The sequence below is a fragment of the Aspergillus affinis genome (genome assembly GCF_023601865.1).
Source record: "Aspergillus affinis strain CMG 70 chromosome Unknown NODE_12_length_464043_cov_86_772839, whole genome shotgun sequence".
NCBI lineage: Eukaryota > Fungi > Ascomycota > Eurotiomycetes > Eurotiales > Aspergillaceae > Aspergillus > Aspergillus affinis.
The window spans coordinates 18,798-34,412 of record NW_026515793.1 but is presented as its reverse complement, the minus strand read 5'-3'; the positions used below and the strand labels follow the sequence as shown (position 1 = coordinate 34,412).

The 15,615-nt window shown below is 40.4% G+C and overlaps 3 protein-coding genes across 3 annotated transcripts; 1 reads left to right on the top strand and 2 right to left on the bottom strand.

Annotated features, from left to right (window-relative positions):
• Window positions 1–144: 144 nt before the first annotated feature.
• Window positions 145–4,052, bottom strand: KD926_001418 (putative AAA family ATPase; the record flags this gene model as incomplete). The annotated part of the gene is made up of 5 exons (XM_053096647.1): window positions 145–879; window positions 931–2,393; window positions 3,308–3,616; window positions 3,685–3,952; window positions 4,023–4,052. 5 exons carry the CDS (start codon window positions 4,050–4,052, stop codon window positions 145–147), a joined length of 2,805 nt encoding a protein of 934 aa, XP_052959169.1.
• A 966-nt stretch (window positions 4,053–5,018) lies between these two features.
• KD926_001417 (NCA2 family protein) lies at window positions 5,019–7,108 on the bottom strand (the record flags this gene model as incomplete). Its single annotated transcript, XM_053096646.1, has 4 exons — window positions 5,019–5,259; window positions 5,319–5,441; window positions 5,491–7,035; window positions 7,092–7,108. 4 exons carry the CDS (start codon window positions 7,106–7,108, stop codon window positions 5,019–5,021), a joined length of 1,926 nt encoding a protein of 641 aa, XP_052959168.1.
• Window positions 7,109–8,338: 1,230 nt separating this feature from the next.
• Window positions 8,339–9,169, top strand: KD926_001416 (sterol desaturase family protein; the record flags this gene model as incomplete). Its single annotated transcript, XM_053096645.1, has 3 exons — window positions 8,339–8,425; window positions 8,474–8,559; window positions 8,614–9,169. 3 exons carry the CDS (start codon window positions 8,339–8,341, stop codon window positions 9,167–9,169), a joined length of 729 nt encoding a protein of 242 aa, XP_052959167.1.
• Between the last annotated feature and the right edge of the window lie 6,446 nt (window positions 9,170–15,615).

Sequence of the window (15,615 nt, the reverse complement as noted above, 5' to 3'; positions counted from 1 at the left end):
CCCGGACGGATATCGAAGTGCGGAGAATTACCGCTGGTGTACGGAATATGTATGTACTGTACATATATTATACTCGGTACCGTTGTATATTGTACTATATGTATACATGTATATATACACGCATGTTTGTACGGGGGAGTTCGGTTATTGACTAAGTTCGACGGATCGTCCCCATCGCTCGTATTCCTCACGGACAGCATCGGTGATCTGCCTCTTAACTTGCTGAAGGGCGATCTCAAAGTGCTTCCACCGAACATCTTGCTCTTGCCCTGTCTCTTCTTCCTCGTCCAATGCAGCATCTCCGGCCGTCTCACAGATACTCACAATCTCAGCCCCCGAGTAACCCTCGGTTTTCTCAGCCAAGGCATCCAGTCCTACTTCGGGATGAACCACTGATTTGCGACACCAAATATTCAAAATCTCCTTTCTCGCTTCCAAATCAGGAGGCCCTATGTAAAGAAGATTGTCCAGGCGGCCTGGACGCATCAGGGCTGGATCGATCACGTCAGGCTTGTTGGTTGCAGCGACGACCAGGACACTCCGTAATTCTTCGATGCCGTCCATTTCATTGAGCAAAGTCGTGAGTACATTAACCCCTCCTTGAGTTGTTTTACTTCGTTTCGCGGCAATCGCATCAATCTCGTCGAAGAAGATGATGCTAGGTCTCGCCGATCGGGCTTTTTGAAAGATGTCTCGTAATGTTCGCTCCGACTCGCCAACAAACATACTCAAGATCTCGGCGCCTTTAACGGCCAAAAAGTTTAGCCCGGCCTCCGTAGCAAGTGCCTTGACCGTCAAGGTCTTGGAGCAACCCGGGGGCCCGTAGAGTAGGACACCTTTCTTGCTATTTACATTGAGTCTCCTCATCCGTTCCGGGTGCTGCATTGATCAACTTTCGTGTCGTTTCCGTTGGTGGAAAGGGCTACTTACTTTCAAAGGCCTTTCAACAGCCTTTTGAAGGCGTTTTTTGATATCATGCTGCCCACCAATATCGGACCATCTCACTTTTGGGGTCTCTAAGAATACCTCCCGCATCGCAGTAGGGCGAGTTTCTTGTAGAGCCGACAAAATATCCACGTCCTGGATACCTAACGGGCAGGCTGGGCTCAGATTGGGGAGACTGTCAGAGGAGTCTTTCTCGGAGACCTGTCTTAGCCGCGCTTTACGGCATACCAATTGAAGCAAGGCAAATAAATCGGCCCCAACATAACCATGTGTTTTTTCGGCCATCATATCTATCAGTCTATCGCTCAAGCCCAAGGAAGGGTATCCACATAACGCGCGCAATATCTCCACGCGGTTCTGCGCTGAAGGGACCTGCAGCTCAATCTCTAATGATAATCGATGGGGCGTTCTCAAGGCATCGTCAACGTCGTTTGGGTGACGAGTTGCACCCACAACCATAACAAAAGCACCTTTCATAGCTTCTATACATTCGCATAGCACCAGCGCTAGAGATGATGATTCCATTGACGTTCGCTTAGGAGCAACGAACTCTAGCTGATCGATAATCACAACACTAGGTTGGCAGCGGATTGCATCCTTGAAGGCATTCCGGAGTTTGGCTTCGCCGTCGGCGATGTTCCTTGTGAATAGAGAAGAGCTGATATTAAAAGATTTCCTCCATCCGGCTTCCTGGATCTGGGCCAAGAGCTTGGTTTTGCCGGTTCCTTTCGGGCCATAGAGAAGGATACCTTGAATATGCTCATAAAAAGATGGCATGACTAGATTTTCAGACCCCGAATTGAAGTCGGCAAGGGCCTCATTGATGCTACCAAGCTGGCGAGTCATCCCCCCAAGGCCGGCTGGTCGTACTTGAAGGTGCCAAGTTCGATCTTTCTTGGCCTCTCTTTCTTCGCCAACTAAAATGGCGGTGTCTTTAGTGAACCTGAACAGGGTGTTCTGGGTGGTTCTATTGGGGGCTTGTATATCTGACACTCGGAAACTTCGTCGCTGGCCTCTCAGTTCCATTTCGAAGGTCAAGCCGACCGCAAGAGCATCACATTTCGATAAGGGAAATTCCAAGGCCCATGCCCAATGGCATCTCTCCGTATGGGCAAGAGGGCCATAACTTGAGAGTTTGTCGGCATCCGAACATTCGGCGAAATATATTGATTCGATGTCCTCCAGGGCATTTTCACTTTTGCTGATCGAGACCTTTTCCCCCAGTTTTATGTCATAGCGGTCCTGAAGTGTTCGCGAAGTCTGGACCACCGAGTTCTGAATGTTTTCGGTTGCATTCCAGGCTATGGCTGTTTTCGAAATTCCTCCAGGTGGCCCGATTATGCAGGTATCCCCGGCTCGGAGCTTCATTGAAGCTAATGAGGAGGAGGAAAGATAAACGCGGAACGCATCTCGGTGGTCATTTCGTGATTGCTTTGACAATGGTCGAACTGTGAAGAGACGTGTTTCTGCCATATCCCTCGAAGGAAGAGAAGGGGGAAAAAAAAAATAAAAAAAAAAGAAAAGAAAAAGAAACAGTAAAGAGAATAGGTATTCGAAGGTGGGGGAGGGGTTCGTTTTTTGGAAAAGAAATTAAATAAATTCACCAGAGGTAACTGTGATAAGATAAGGAGAAAAAAATTGTGGACCTTACGGCCGCTCTGTGCCACCTCTGCAGCCTTATTCTTGGCATTGTTGAGGCAAGTTATTTGAAAGATGGATGCCACCACCTCAGATGGACCTCGACTGGTATAAACCATGGGTAGACAAGTCCAATCCGTACCGAAATTTCGCCTCAAACAAGCCGATGTGGGCTTTAATTTCTCCAGCAGTTTAGGTCTCGAGGACAAACTACCAATACTTCCACGACTTGAATACTCTCGTACGCGGGCTAACTATGCTCGGCGTAACCGTTTGCTGCTAGGTAATTATCCGTATCCTTGGGGTCTACAAATGAATGGACTGTAAGTTTCACCCCGGAGTGGGAGGAGGATGAAATAGACTACCAGTACATTTACATATAAGAATATATTAAACAAGAAAGCAAATTTGTTTATATGCGTCGAATCTCACAAAAAAGGGAGGGAGGAAGAGAAATCATATCCAGTAAACATAGGCACCATGATAGAAATGAAAGAATAATCAGCAACGCCACCTAACGAGTCAAGAAACATCAGAGACAAAGCAAGTGCAACTGACAAGGGTTGGTATAAAAGCGGTTCAGGTAATCAGATCAGCCCTGGGACAGCTATCAAGAATACCAAAGTCCTAGTTTGTATAGCCCATTGGATGTAGAGCCGAGGAAGTGTAAAGAAATTCTTTGCTGGACCAAGCGCAATAAACGGACATCTTCAGCAGCATTTACCTCCCGTGTTACCATTCAGTCCGGAGCCTTGTTGGTCTATACTGACACCCTGCGGACCGGCCTGTTCTGCCTTTGATGTATCCATGCCCTTCTTTATTTCTGAGGCGAGATCGTAGAAAGCTTTCTCGATGTTGATATTATTCTTGGCTGAGACCTCCAGAAAAGGGATCCCAAGCTCATCGGCAAGTTGCTGGCCTTGTTCGGTTGACACTGCTCGTTTTTCCTCCCAGTCGCATTTGTTCCCGATGAGAATCTTATGCACGCCTTCACTAGCATGTTGCTCGACATTTGAAAACCATGTCCGGATATCTGAATTGCAGATTGCCAAACAGCATTAGCGATGTGAGGATCCGATATGAAACCCAAGGTGGCCTTACTTTGGAATGATCGTTCATCTGTGACATCATAAACAAGAAGAATGCCCATTGCTCCTCTGTAGTATGCAGTTGTGATTGTTCTAAAGCGTTCTTGTCCAGCGGTGTCCCATATCTGAAGTTTAACGCGCTTGCCGTCCAACTCAATAGTACGAATCTTAAAGTCAATTCCGATGGTAGTAATGAAAGACGGCGTGAAGGAGTCCTCGCTGAAGCGCAAAAGGCAGCATGATTTCCCCACACCGGAATCCCCAATCAGGAGCAATTTGATCTGGGACACCAGCCCTTAGTTTGCATGTCCATATATGAATGCTTATATGAGAGTAGTGACCGGTACTTACCAAGAAGTCATAATTCCTTGTACCGGCCATTGTGCAACGAACCAGCGCCTAGAGTGCAATGATGTAGTCGTTTGGCTGTTGAATAGATAAAAATAATTCTGGCGGCGGGGGGCGTAAGGGAAGAATGGTCCAGTGAAGAATGAGAAACCGGCAAAGACAGATTAATAAAGACTAGTAATGTCGAGGTCTCTTCGTCGCGCGTGCAGTGTATGTTTCCCCGTCTCTAACTGGATCTTTTCTCGTTTGGGAGAAGGAAAGGGGGAGGATTGAAAGGGATTTTCTTCTTCGTTTGGATAGTTGGTTACTTCTAACCCTTAATGCTGTGTTATTTCTTCTTTCCACCAACTCTGCCTGCAGAAGACCTGCTGCCACCTTAGGGTGGCAAATATGTTGGTCGCCTGAAGAAACCTCAACAGGTGGCTAGAAGTCAGGGGAACAAGACGGGAGCACTCGGTGTGCCGCTTGATACCAGAATACGGGTTGAGACGTAAGAGATAATATAGTCTGGTTCCGCGGATCGAGGATTAGGGTAAGACAACTGGATGCACAAAAGGAGTCGGTGATGGCAGCGCGTTATTGGGGGGGGGGGGGGGGGGTTGATGACAGACGGTTGGTGTCAAGCTAGGGATGCAACAATAATATGTCCCGTACGGAGAGTGTAAGGTGTAATAACTTACCCAGTATTAGAGTCACCGGGGTTCTCCCCACCCCCCATTTACCAATATCAGTCAACAAGCTACTTCACAACTTATTAAACTTGACTGACATGGTCGGTCTTGACTGGGATAATTATTCCTCGTAGGCCTCTTTACAACTCCGTTGTGTTATCAATCAGTTCATTTTTACCACGGACTTCATAATATAAGGTCCCCTCCCTCTTTACGTCATGGTATGTATTTCGTACTTCTTAGATGTCGTAGCAAAGGGATCAGTCCTAAGTCACCTCTGAAATTGAAATTTTTGCGTGGGTAGCCCTATGGTGAAATAGCGAAGCCTTCATTGAAGCCATTTTGAATACACCCACCCCATCCGCGCAACCACATCGAGTTGCTTGCCAGACCTGTTCTGGTCGACTAAGTCACCAACATCTTCTTGGAATGCACGAAGATCTGCTCCTCTTAGGATCAGTTTGGCTTTTTGGAGCAAGACTTCTGAGTCACATATCAGAAGACCATGGTCTTTGTATGCTGAGAGGCCGACTGCTGTTATGGATGATGTTGCGGTACGGTGAACATTCCTACATTCGGATTAGCAATAGAAATCCTCAGAGCAAATGCGCCTTGCTCGTCTCTTTACCTCATTGCATGTCTGAATTCATCCTGCCTACCGACTTTCAACCCCTGCCTAGGGCTGAAAATCCCGCAGATCCATCGTAGGCATGCATATGACACCATGATTCCCGGTGTCAATCCAACGAATCTGAGGATCGTCAGCTTCAAGCATCGTTATGCAGAGAATCTCTACGTACCCAAAAACAAGCTCCTGGCTTTTCAGGAGCGAATCAATACCACCAATGGCGATTTCGACGTCGACTTTTGTTTTCTGAATCTGAATCAGGAGAGCGCGTACAAGATCACCTTTGATTGTTCCAATGAAAGGATTTCGCAGGTCTTTCTCATAAGCCCTTAGGACCGGTGTTAAATCCCCTTCTCGGACCTTTTCAGTAATTGCATTTGTGTTTATGCTAGGATCTCCAATTCGCGATTCTCTCTGATCGAGAGTGAAATCGACAACCATTCTCTCAAGACTCGCTCGGTCAGCTTCTAGGCTATTCCTGCTCATCAATGCGATTTCGCTGTTCTCGTCGTGCCTAATGGTTCTGATTAGCCGTTGAATCGGATTCACGACCCAGTTGTTCCAAAATTGCACGGTAGTTGATCCAATATTTACAGCCCATCTGATGATCTTCTGGTGTCGATTTGCTAGAAATTTGAAGACGGTGCTCGTCGAGAAAACCGCAATAGATATGGGCAACCAGTAGCGCACGATGCGAGGAGGTCGTCCCGAATCAGTAATAGTACGCGCTGAAAGTCTAGTGTGGTTTGGAAGGAGGTTCTCATGTATGTGCCTGAGTCGTTTGATAACAACTGCGGGTGACTGGCAAGCATGACGAGCGCCGCGGTGCAATTGGCCAGATGCGCTTGATTCATCAATTGCCAAGATTAAATCCTTGTGTCGTTGTGTGTTGTTCTTATCTTGGGTTTGTTCAAGAAAAGAGACTATCAATGCAACACTCCTAGATACCTCATCACGCCAGAGACCATCACCAAATCTGTCGTCAGCGTATTCGCGCGTGGTATGTTGTGATATGCATTCCTTCATCAAAATCCCAATGCCGACTGCATTGAAATCCTTCATTTCCCTCAGAGAGTCTCGTTTTCGGTGTATTCCTGGCCTAGATGCGAGAAGTGGCGAAAGTAGCATTGTCTTTGGTGAGAACCGCCAGGGTTGGCGAAAGCACCCACGAACCGAATTGTAGAATTCCATCCAGGTTACTGTGATGGGGGCGGAAGAGCCTGTGGTGTCTTCATGAGACCTGACGGTGAAAACGTTCAAGGTTTTGTGCCAAACCCTCACGGGCAATGTTTGGAGCGTATAGAACGCGACATTGAAGCGGGAGCCAAGGACATCCTCCCAGTAACTTATTTCGCCATTGAAATCGATGATTTGCTCTAGAAGAACGTTCAACACCGCCCCCGAAGTCTGCACTGCTGCCTTTGCCGCTAAGAGCCACAGTAGGTCTGCCGTATGTGCGCTGAGCGGATTAGAGGGGTCGTCCGGTTCAAGGGCGTCATATGGAATCGCCGAGAGCAGAGCTGCAATCCGATCGGCTTGCAGTACCGGTTGAGACTTTGAGGTGACTGAGAGAGAATCGATTGTTCTAGCCAGTGAGTTGGTTTGCGACGAATAGGCGCTATTTTGGCTCTGTTCAGCTAGATCTCTGGCGTTGAGATGCAGATCTTCGACATGTTGCTTGAGTCTATCAAGGACTGTGTCCACGGCACAGATGTTGCTGGTTACATCAATTTAGGGAACGCTCTCAGGATGTCGAATGGTCCAGTTACTTACTTATATATCACAGACATGATAGGCTTCTTACTGCCCGAGTTTGGTTGGAATCAGTCCATAAGGGACAATCAGTCGCGCAAGGGGTGGGTCGACCAGGAGGCGGCAACCCGCGGAGGTAACTTAGTAGGCATGTAGCTACATCGTACGGAGTACGCATTAATATTATTTATTAGGTACGGAGTACTCCGTAGTCGGTATTCCGCAGACGTGTAGGTAGTGGATCGAGGAATGGTAAATGAGAGTGGATTATTGGTGAATGGCAGATGGTTTGTATTTTTTTTTTCAAGTCCACTAGAAAGACGATGCCGATCTCAGGATCTTCAGGAGCAGGTAGTACTCCGTTATTTTCGGGTTTCCAGTTTCCACACAACACGAAACTCCCAATTTTGTTGGAGCGGGGCTTTCAGTATAATGCACAAGCTGGAAGCAGTATACTCTGCGCGAAGGCCCAACATTTCTTACTGAGGTCTATGTGTACGGACCCCTGCACCGTAGGTATTACACCGTAGGTATTAATTACACCGTATGTATGAAGTAAGGTACCTATAGATAGTCAGTCCAATCGCACCCCTTGGGATGAAAGGGTCTTCTTTCATAGGCAGCAAAGATCTGTCTGACTCCTACGTAGTACCGAGTATTCTTGCTGACTGGTTCAAACCGGCGCTGGAGGAAATAATAGTCAGGTTATCAGTGGACAATAACGAATGGCCTGTGGGACTTGTGGAGCCACAGTATCGGCCCCGATCGGCTAGGCAGTGGTGCCAGAAAGAGTCAGGACAGGGGGAAAGAAAGTCTCGCCACCTCGGGAACGGATGTCCTGATCGCGCGGCCTTTTGCTCCGGTCTAGTCCATCCCTGAAATATCGCCCACACACTTTGTCCTTGCCGGACGTTTCTTCAAACATCCTTTCTTTATCAAGTCGGTTCTTTCTCATAACCTCCAGAATTGCAGCAGTTAGTTCAATTTCCAGACAAGAATTCGAAGCATTGTTTTGTTAGATCTGCAAAACCTCCGCAACAAAAAATGTGAGTTTGTTTTCCCTTTTTTCCTCTCCCAAGCTATCTTCCAGCGGTTCTGACCAAGTTAGGAACTCGACATTATTGTCGCCCCCCCCAGTTACTTATTGGGGTCAGTTTGAAGAGATATCCAAATACAACACTCACCTAAATTTCATTGAGAAATTATGGACGACATGGTATGCTTGGATGCAAAACGATGTTCTCGCAACGGGTATCATGTCATTCGTAATGCATGAACTCGTTTACTTCGGACGTTCCCTACCCTGGATCTTTATCGACAGTCTTGGAGTACTGAAGAACTATAAAATTCAGAGCGTGAGTGAAGATTTTAGTTGAGGAGATAATGATACTAACATGTTGCAGAACAAAATCCCATCCTTGCGAGAACAGTGGGATTGCGCGAAGTTTGTACTACTCAGCCACTTCACTGTCGAATTACCCCAAATCTGGTAGGTGTACTCGTTGCTTGTTTGTTTTATTGTTGTCGCTAATGAGATCTTCAGGCTGTTTCACCCCATGGCTCAGTTTTTCGGTCTCTCGACTTCGGTTCCTTTCCCTTCCGTGTGGACAATGGCTTACCAAATCGCTGTTTTCTTCGTCCTTGAAGATACATGGCATTATTTCTCCCACCGTGCACTTCATTGGGGCCCTCTTTACAAAGCGATACATAAGATACATCATCAATACTCGGCGCCTTTTGGTATGGCAGCTGAGTATGCATCTCCGATTGAGGTTATGATTTTAGGTTTCGGAACTGTTGGCTGTCCAATCCTTTGGTGTGCAGTAACTGGGGACCTGCACATATTCACCATGTATGTGTGGATTGTGCTCCGGCTTTTCCAAGCCATCGACGCACATAGTGGTTACGAGTTTCCTTGGAGCCTTCATCATTTCCTTCCGTTCTGGGCTGGCGCTGACCATCATGATCTGCATCATGAAAAATTTGTGGGTAATTACTCTAGCAGCTTCCGGTGGTGGGACTACTTGCTTGACACTGAATACACCCCCGAGGCAATCAAGCGTCGCAGAGAAAACAAGGCTGCGAAGAAGAACCTCTAATGTGGGAGATGGGCAGCTTATTAATAATCACCCTACAATTGATCCTGTTCTTAATGGAAACTCACTGTATTAGATGAAACTCCAGCAAGGTGTGCGCCGTCTTGTCCATTCTTCACTATACCTTTTTTGTGTGCTTTGTGTGCATTCTTTGATTCCGGGCATGGCACACTGTATTAGTTAGCTTCAATAGTACATTTAATGATATGATTGAATAATTATGTGAATATGCAAGCCCTGTTACTACCCTCAAATAGGGTTTGATTGAAGTGATAGAAGTTATCCATAGCTGGCCGACTACCCACCGCCGTCTACAGCGCAAAGGAATTTTCACCCGAAAGGGAAAATGTTAGGAGCTGCATTCTGGACACCTGCCGGCGGCTAAAGTGCTGCGTCTAGTAACTGTGACGGTCTATAAAGGAGCTTAGTAAAAGACAAGTGTCAGGGACCTGACAAGCGAGTGGGTCACGTGATGGTCATGTGACTCCATTATATGACCTATAAATATATTAATTAGCAATATATAGAATAAGCTATACTTTATATACCTATATTTTATAAGATTTATACTTTATATTAATAAGCTGGCTCCGGCGCCAGTGAGATACCACTACATTATTTGTAAGGCTCCAAAACCCGGAGTATAGGTATGGCTTAATTGAAGAATAAACTGCACGAGGTGCTGAAGTTGCACGGCGGCGGCCGTGCAATTCCAGAGGTCTCTGGGTCATGTGACCACCTGGTCAGGGCCCTGACATTATTATTTTATTATTTTTATTTATATTCTGTTAAATCTTATTTTTATTAATTTAATTTACTATCTATTTATACAGCCTTAATATTATTTTTATTATTAATCAAATTATTCATTATTTGCTAAGATCTTAGAATATTTTTTAAATCCTTTTAAAACTCTTAGAGTAGATCTGTGTCAGGGTCCCTATATAGTGTTACCTCCTGAAATCAGGGACCTTACTGGATTGTCAATTCCCGAGCCAAGGAACTTCCCGGTATAGATAAACCTTCCTGGATGCATTCCTGCCTGAGGCGAAGCCTCAGACAATACATAGAGGCCCTAGATCCTCGCTCCTAGATAGCCTTCTCTCTCCATGGGAAAATTCCTTGACTACGAGTCATAAACAAACTTGTCTTTTACTAAGCTCCTTTGTAGACCGTCACATATAGTACGTTGACTGAATGACCTGTTGGTCATTCGTTGTGTTTTTTTTGGCATGTAGTGCAGTGGTAAAGTCAACAGACCGGTGTCTTATATACAATAGAGATCGTATCTTGGGGTTGTCACACCGTATTCGGATTAATAAATATAAAATTCTATTCTAAAAAACCCGGAACTTATATTATTTTAAATTATTTATATTGATTAATTGAGGCTTATTTCCTTATTTTAATTTATTTTAGATTTCAGATCCCGATATGAATTTTAGTTATATTATTTATATATTTCATTTACTATTTTATGTACTAAAAATTATCTGTAGGTATAAGATTAAATCTTATTTTTTAATATTAAATTAATGTTTTTATTATTTGAACCTTTTTTTAAAAAAAATGTTCCTTATTAAAACTTAAAATAAAAGGGCTCTTAATTTAATTTAATTATCTAATTTTTTCGATACAAACTTTTTATTAACCTCCCTGAATATAATTATTAGATAATTTTTTGGGGTTTTATATTAGGATCAAATTCTCAATATTTTTAGATTTTTTCCGCCTATCTACTCGTTAAGATTATTCGTAGCGTTATAACGCAAAAGAACCTTTTTAATTCTCTAAAATCGAAGTAAATAAAACCTTAGTATAATTAGTAGTATACTCCTTTTCCGAAACTTAGTTTCGAAAATAAAGTTTACATTTATTTATATTACGATTATATAATCCTAACAGCTCGTAACGTATTCCACAAGCGAGTGGCCACTACAGGCGAGCGGCCACCTCCCGTATCCCATATAGAATAGCGCTTTTTAGGACATTGATATCTTAACAACAAAGCATCTAGAACTCTTAAAAGCTAAGATATTAGAATAAACGTATACTGTACTTATATACATTAAGTAGACTGCTTCTTAAAGTACAGGGTTCTCCAGGTATAATAAATTACGGCTGTATTTTATATATCTTTAAACTTTCTAGTATTTAAAGCTAAACTCAACTAAAAAAAAAATAGAAAAATTAGGAGTGCTATAATATGGCATATAACTAAGGTATTTTTAACCGATTCATCTAAAAGCCCTCTTGTGGCTGAGATATCAATGTCCTAAAAAGTGCCATTCTATATGGGATACGGGAGGTGGCCGCTCGCCTGTGGTGGCCACTCGCTTGTGGAATACGTTATTTATTATCTTGATTATTATTTCTTGCAGCAATTTACTAGTTCGTTTTAGATTCTTAAAAGATTTAGATATTTAGTATATTGCTTTAATCTCCTATATACGTTCTATATTTAATTTTTTTTAATTATATAACTAAAATCCGCTCAGCCTAGATTTAATTTATTTAAATACTAATATATTTACCCGTGTTCTATTAAGATTAAAAATAATAATAATTAAAATAATTGATATGAGGTTATACACATTTTTAATTCTATTATACGTATCGGGCAAAGCCGTATACTATATTTTTAATATTTCGTTACCTGGTGCGGATATACAATAAAGAAAGATAAATAAACTTATACTAATAATATTAACGCTTCCAATCTTATAGCAGAGTTCAAAACACGTCTTATATAGCTTATTATATCGTTGTAATGGGTTTTCTATTTCTTTTTATTATTGCTTTACGTATTATTTCCCTTTATTCTATTAACGGGACTTATATTCCTTAAAAACAAATTTTTTTTTTAATATTAAAGACTATTTCACGTCCGATACTTAACTAAACCTTCATTAGATTTTTTTTGGGTCCTGCAACATATAACACGAGCTTACTATCGTTCCTTATATAAATTAATTTTTTATTATTTAGTTTTCTATTGTACCGTTACTTTTCAGTTTCTATTTTCTTTGTTAGTGATCGGTATCTAGTACTTATTATACTTTATATTTAAAAAAAAAATTTCCGATCTTACGATCTCATTATATTATTTTCAATAATTCTTTATTTCCTTTACTATATATTTAGTTTAACTTATAAAAATTTCAGGCTTAAAGACTCACTATCTTATTATACCTTATAAAGTAATCAGTATTACAGTCTACTACAGTTAAGATATCTATAATAAGCTGTAGAGAGTAGAGACCTACCTTCAATACTGTAGCTTTATTGTAGATTTTTCGAGTTGTTTAATATCTTTTTACTGATCAAATTGACACTTCATTTGTTAACAATCGCTGCAAATAGACTTTAATATAGTAGTCGATTATGAGGTTTTTTAGGATTAAGACGGGGGCCTAGCTAATGTATTCCGATAACGAGCTGGCCAGCTGGCTATCCCACCAAAATTTTCGCCGCAGTGCCCAAATATAATAACAATTGAAGCCTTTTCTTGCTATACAAATACCTTTTTTTCATTCATCTTATGTTGTTCTAGTTACAGGACATTTCAATCTATTATAGCCTTTAATTTTGCAATTGCTATAGCGTGGTAGCTGACTCTTTAATAGTACAGAAGCAGTTACTAATTCAGTTTCTCTTTCTGCAGCTTTTTTCTGTTTTTCTTAGCCAGTTAAACTACCTCTATCTTGATTAAAGAATCGTGAAGCTTTTGTTTTTTCTTTCTTCTGCTTATCTGCTGCACGAAGCTAGTATATTTTTTGTTATAATAATACAGCATTCTGCTTTATAATTTCTGTACTTTTTATTACCTTTTTAACTACCTTTCCCACAATTAATAAAAATAAATTCTGACGTTGAAGTTCTTAGTTACTTTTTCTGCTTGTTTAATTGATAAAGATTGGCTAGTATTTTTCCAAGATAAAGAGATGAATAGCTACTGTATAATAAGCCTAATAAAGTTCGTATATTAAGCTTAATTTGTAGCTTTTGAAAGACTCTCTTTGGTTTCAATAGAATAAGACTGGTTACAGTAAATCTGCTTTTAATATTTAAAATTAAAAAGGCTTGCCGGTATATACTTTTATAGAGAAATAGAAAATCTTTTTTATTAATTGTATAAATTTCACTCTGAACAGCTTTACGGATCCTTTTTCTATATAGCTTTTTTAATGGTCCGAAACATGCCACATCAAGTAGTTAAAAAAGATGGGATAAGTGAGCAAATATATACAGAGAAACAATCTGTATATCTATACAGAATTTATTAAATTGAGCAGTTGCATGACTGCTGTAACTGTTAAGAGATATCATTATCTGATAGTTTAAGAAACTGTATATTTCTTGAAGACTTTTTGAAACTATTCAAAGCCTAAATCATTATTCGTCCATCCATTTTTAGAGACAGAGAAACGATAGTCTTTTAGCGCATCTGTATACTATTGAGATTGATATTTTTTTCCAGCAAAAATTATTTAAGAAAGTAAAATAATATCTTTATTACCAATTGTAATAATTGCAGTTACTTACTTTCTATTTTCAGGTTGTACATCTTTTGTATGAGAACCTCTAGTCTCTAGTCCACAGATAACTTTTGCAGTAAATGTAATACTCATTTGGTAACCTGTCTTATTCATATTGCAAATATCTTGTTCAAGAATGCCATATAAAATTTTTGTATGGTATTCTGGACCAATTCAAACTACTTCATGATAACCTGAGGATCTTCGCATTTGGCGCATTAATAATCGTATTTGCTTGTGTACTTTAACTTCAAGTCTTTATGGCATTTAATAAAGCGTTTAATCTATCTGTTGCTAATAGAGGCTTGTTGTTGTTAGGATAGTTTCAACCGGGCGAATAAAAGTAATTTAGTAAGATAGCAAGTATTACCTATAGAGATAAATTCCGTTAAACTATTTGAAGAATTCATTTTTCTAGAGTTGCTTTTTCAACATCAGAAAGCTTGCGATTATTAGCCATAATATCGCTGCAAGAATTGGTACCATTTAGACGAGTCTTTAATGTACTTGAAGTAACATCAAAGGCCTGGATTGCTATCTGTAACCTATCCTCCTTGGATACAGATTCCATGTTGAATTTGGTGAATAAAAAGGCTTCGATTTGCTGTATTAGCTATACGGGTTGGTGGCGATTTTGGTAGGGTAGCCAGCTGGCCAGCTCGTTGTCGGATTACGTTATCTTATATAACTAGTTAGATAAGCTTTTTCAGGCCTTTTAAGGGAAAGCTTATTAGAAAGATTAAAATACTTTTTAAGCGGCTTTTTACTATGTATTTATTAATATATTAATTATTTTTTAGATAAGTATATATAATTATTAGTTTTTCTTCTTCTATGTTTGTTTATTAAAGGATCTAAAAGTTGTATTAGAAGAATTAGAGATTCTCGGCTTTGTAGAATACTATTACTAAGCTACATAAGGCGCGAAGCCGGGTGGTTATTTCTTTTTGTTTAATAAATAGAAGTACGGCAAAAATGCTAAATAAAAATAAAAATTATATATGTATATAAAGTTAAGAAATTAATTTCATAGAGCGGTATATTAATATATTTTAAAAATAAAAAAATTAAAAAAAATGGGAAGTCTGTAAAATATCTTAATATTAAAAGTCCTAATATTACCTTAATTAGGTATCTATAAAATTTTTAAACCCTTGCTAAAGTAGCGAACTAAAGAAGCGAAAATTTAAAAACAAAAATTTTTTCGTTATTTAAATAGGTTTTTGTAGCTAAAATCTCTGACGTTACAGTAATAATAATTATAAGCTATATTACGCAATCCATAGTGTAATAAGATAATTAAAGTTAACTATTTTTAATAAATTACTAATATCATCTATTGTAATAAAATAGCTAATGTTAATTATTTTACTTTTTTAATACATTATCCGAAAGACAGAAATTTCTTATAAATAGGTAATTGATTTTAAGATTAACGGGAATGTCCAGTTATATATGTTATGTTGAAAATAGGTGGATCGCAAAATCCCTATATAGGATCCACTATAGGCTGTGCTAGATTACATCAGGCAATAGAAGCGAAAAACTCAGAGCACCTTAATACTCTTCTTACGATAAGTATAAAGTCTAAACTAAACGTCTTCCTATACAGGTAAAAATATTTATACACGATTTTCCGAAAACAATAAAAACGAGCATGTCAGCAAAAGGATGGATTTTAACTCTAAATAGAAAAAGTCAAGGAAAAATAATGACGAATAAACTGTAAAAAGTGCAGATTTCCAGGTACTCGGAAGTGGCAAATTCGTATGAAAAAATAAATATAAAAGCGATAAAGATCGCTCAAAGAAAAAATATAGGAATGGCATAAAGCCAATACAGCGAAGAGCTAATAAAAAGGGGAAGCGCTACAGACAATCCCCCTCTGCTCCTGAAACCCCCCACGTGACT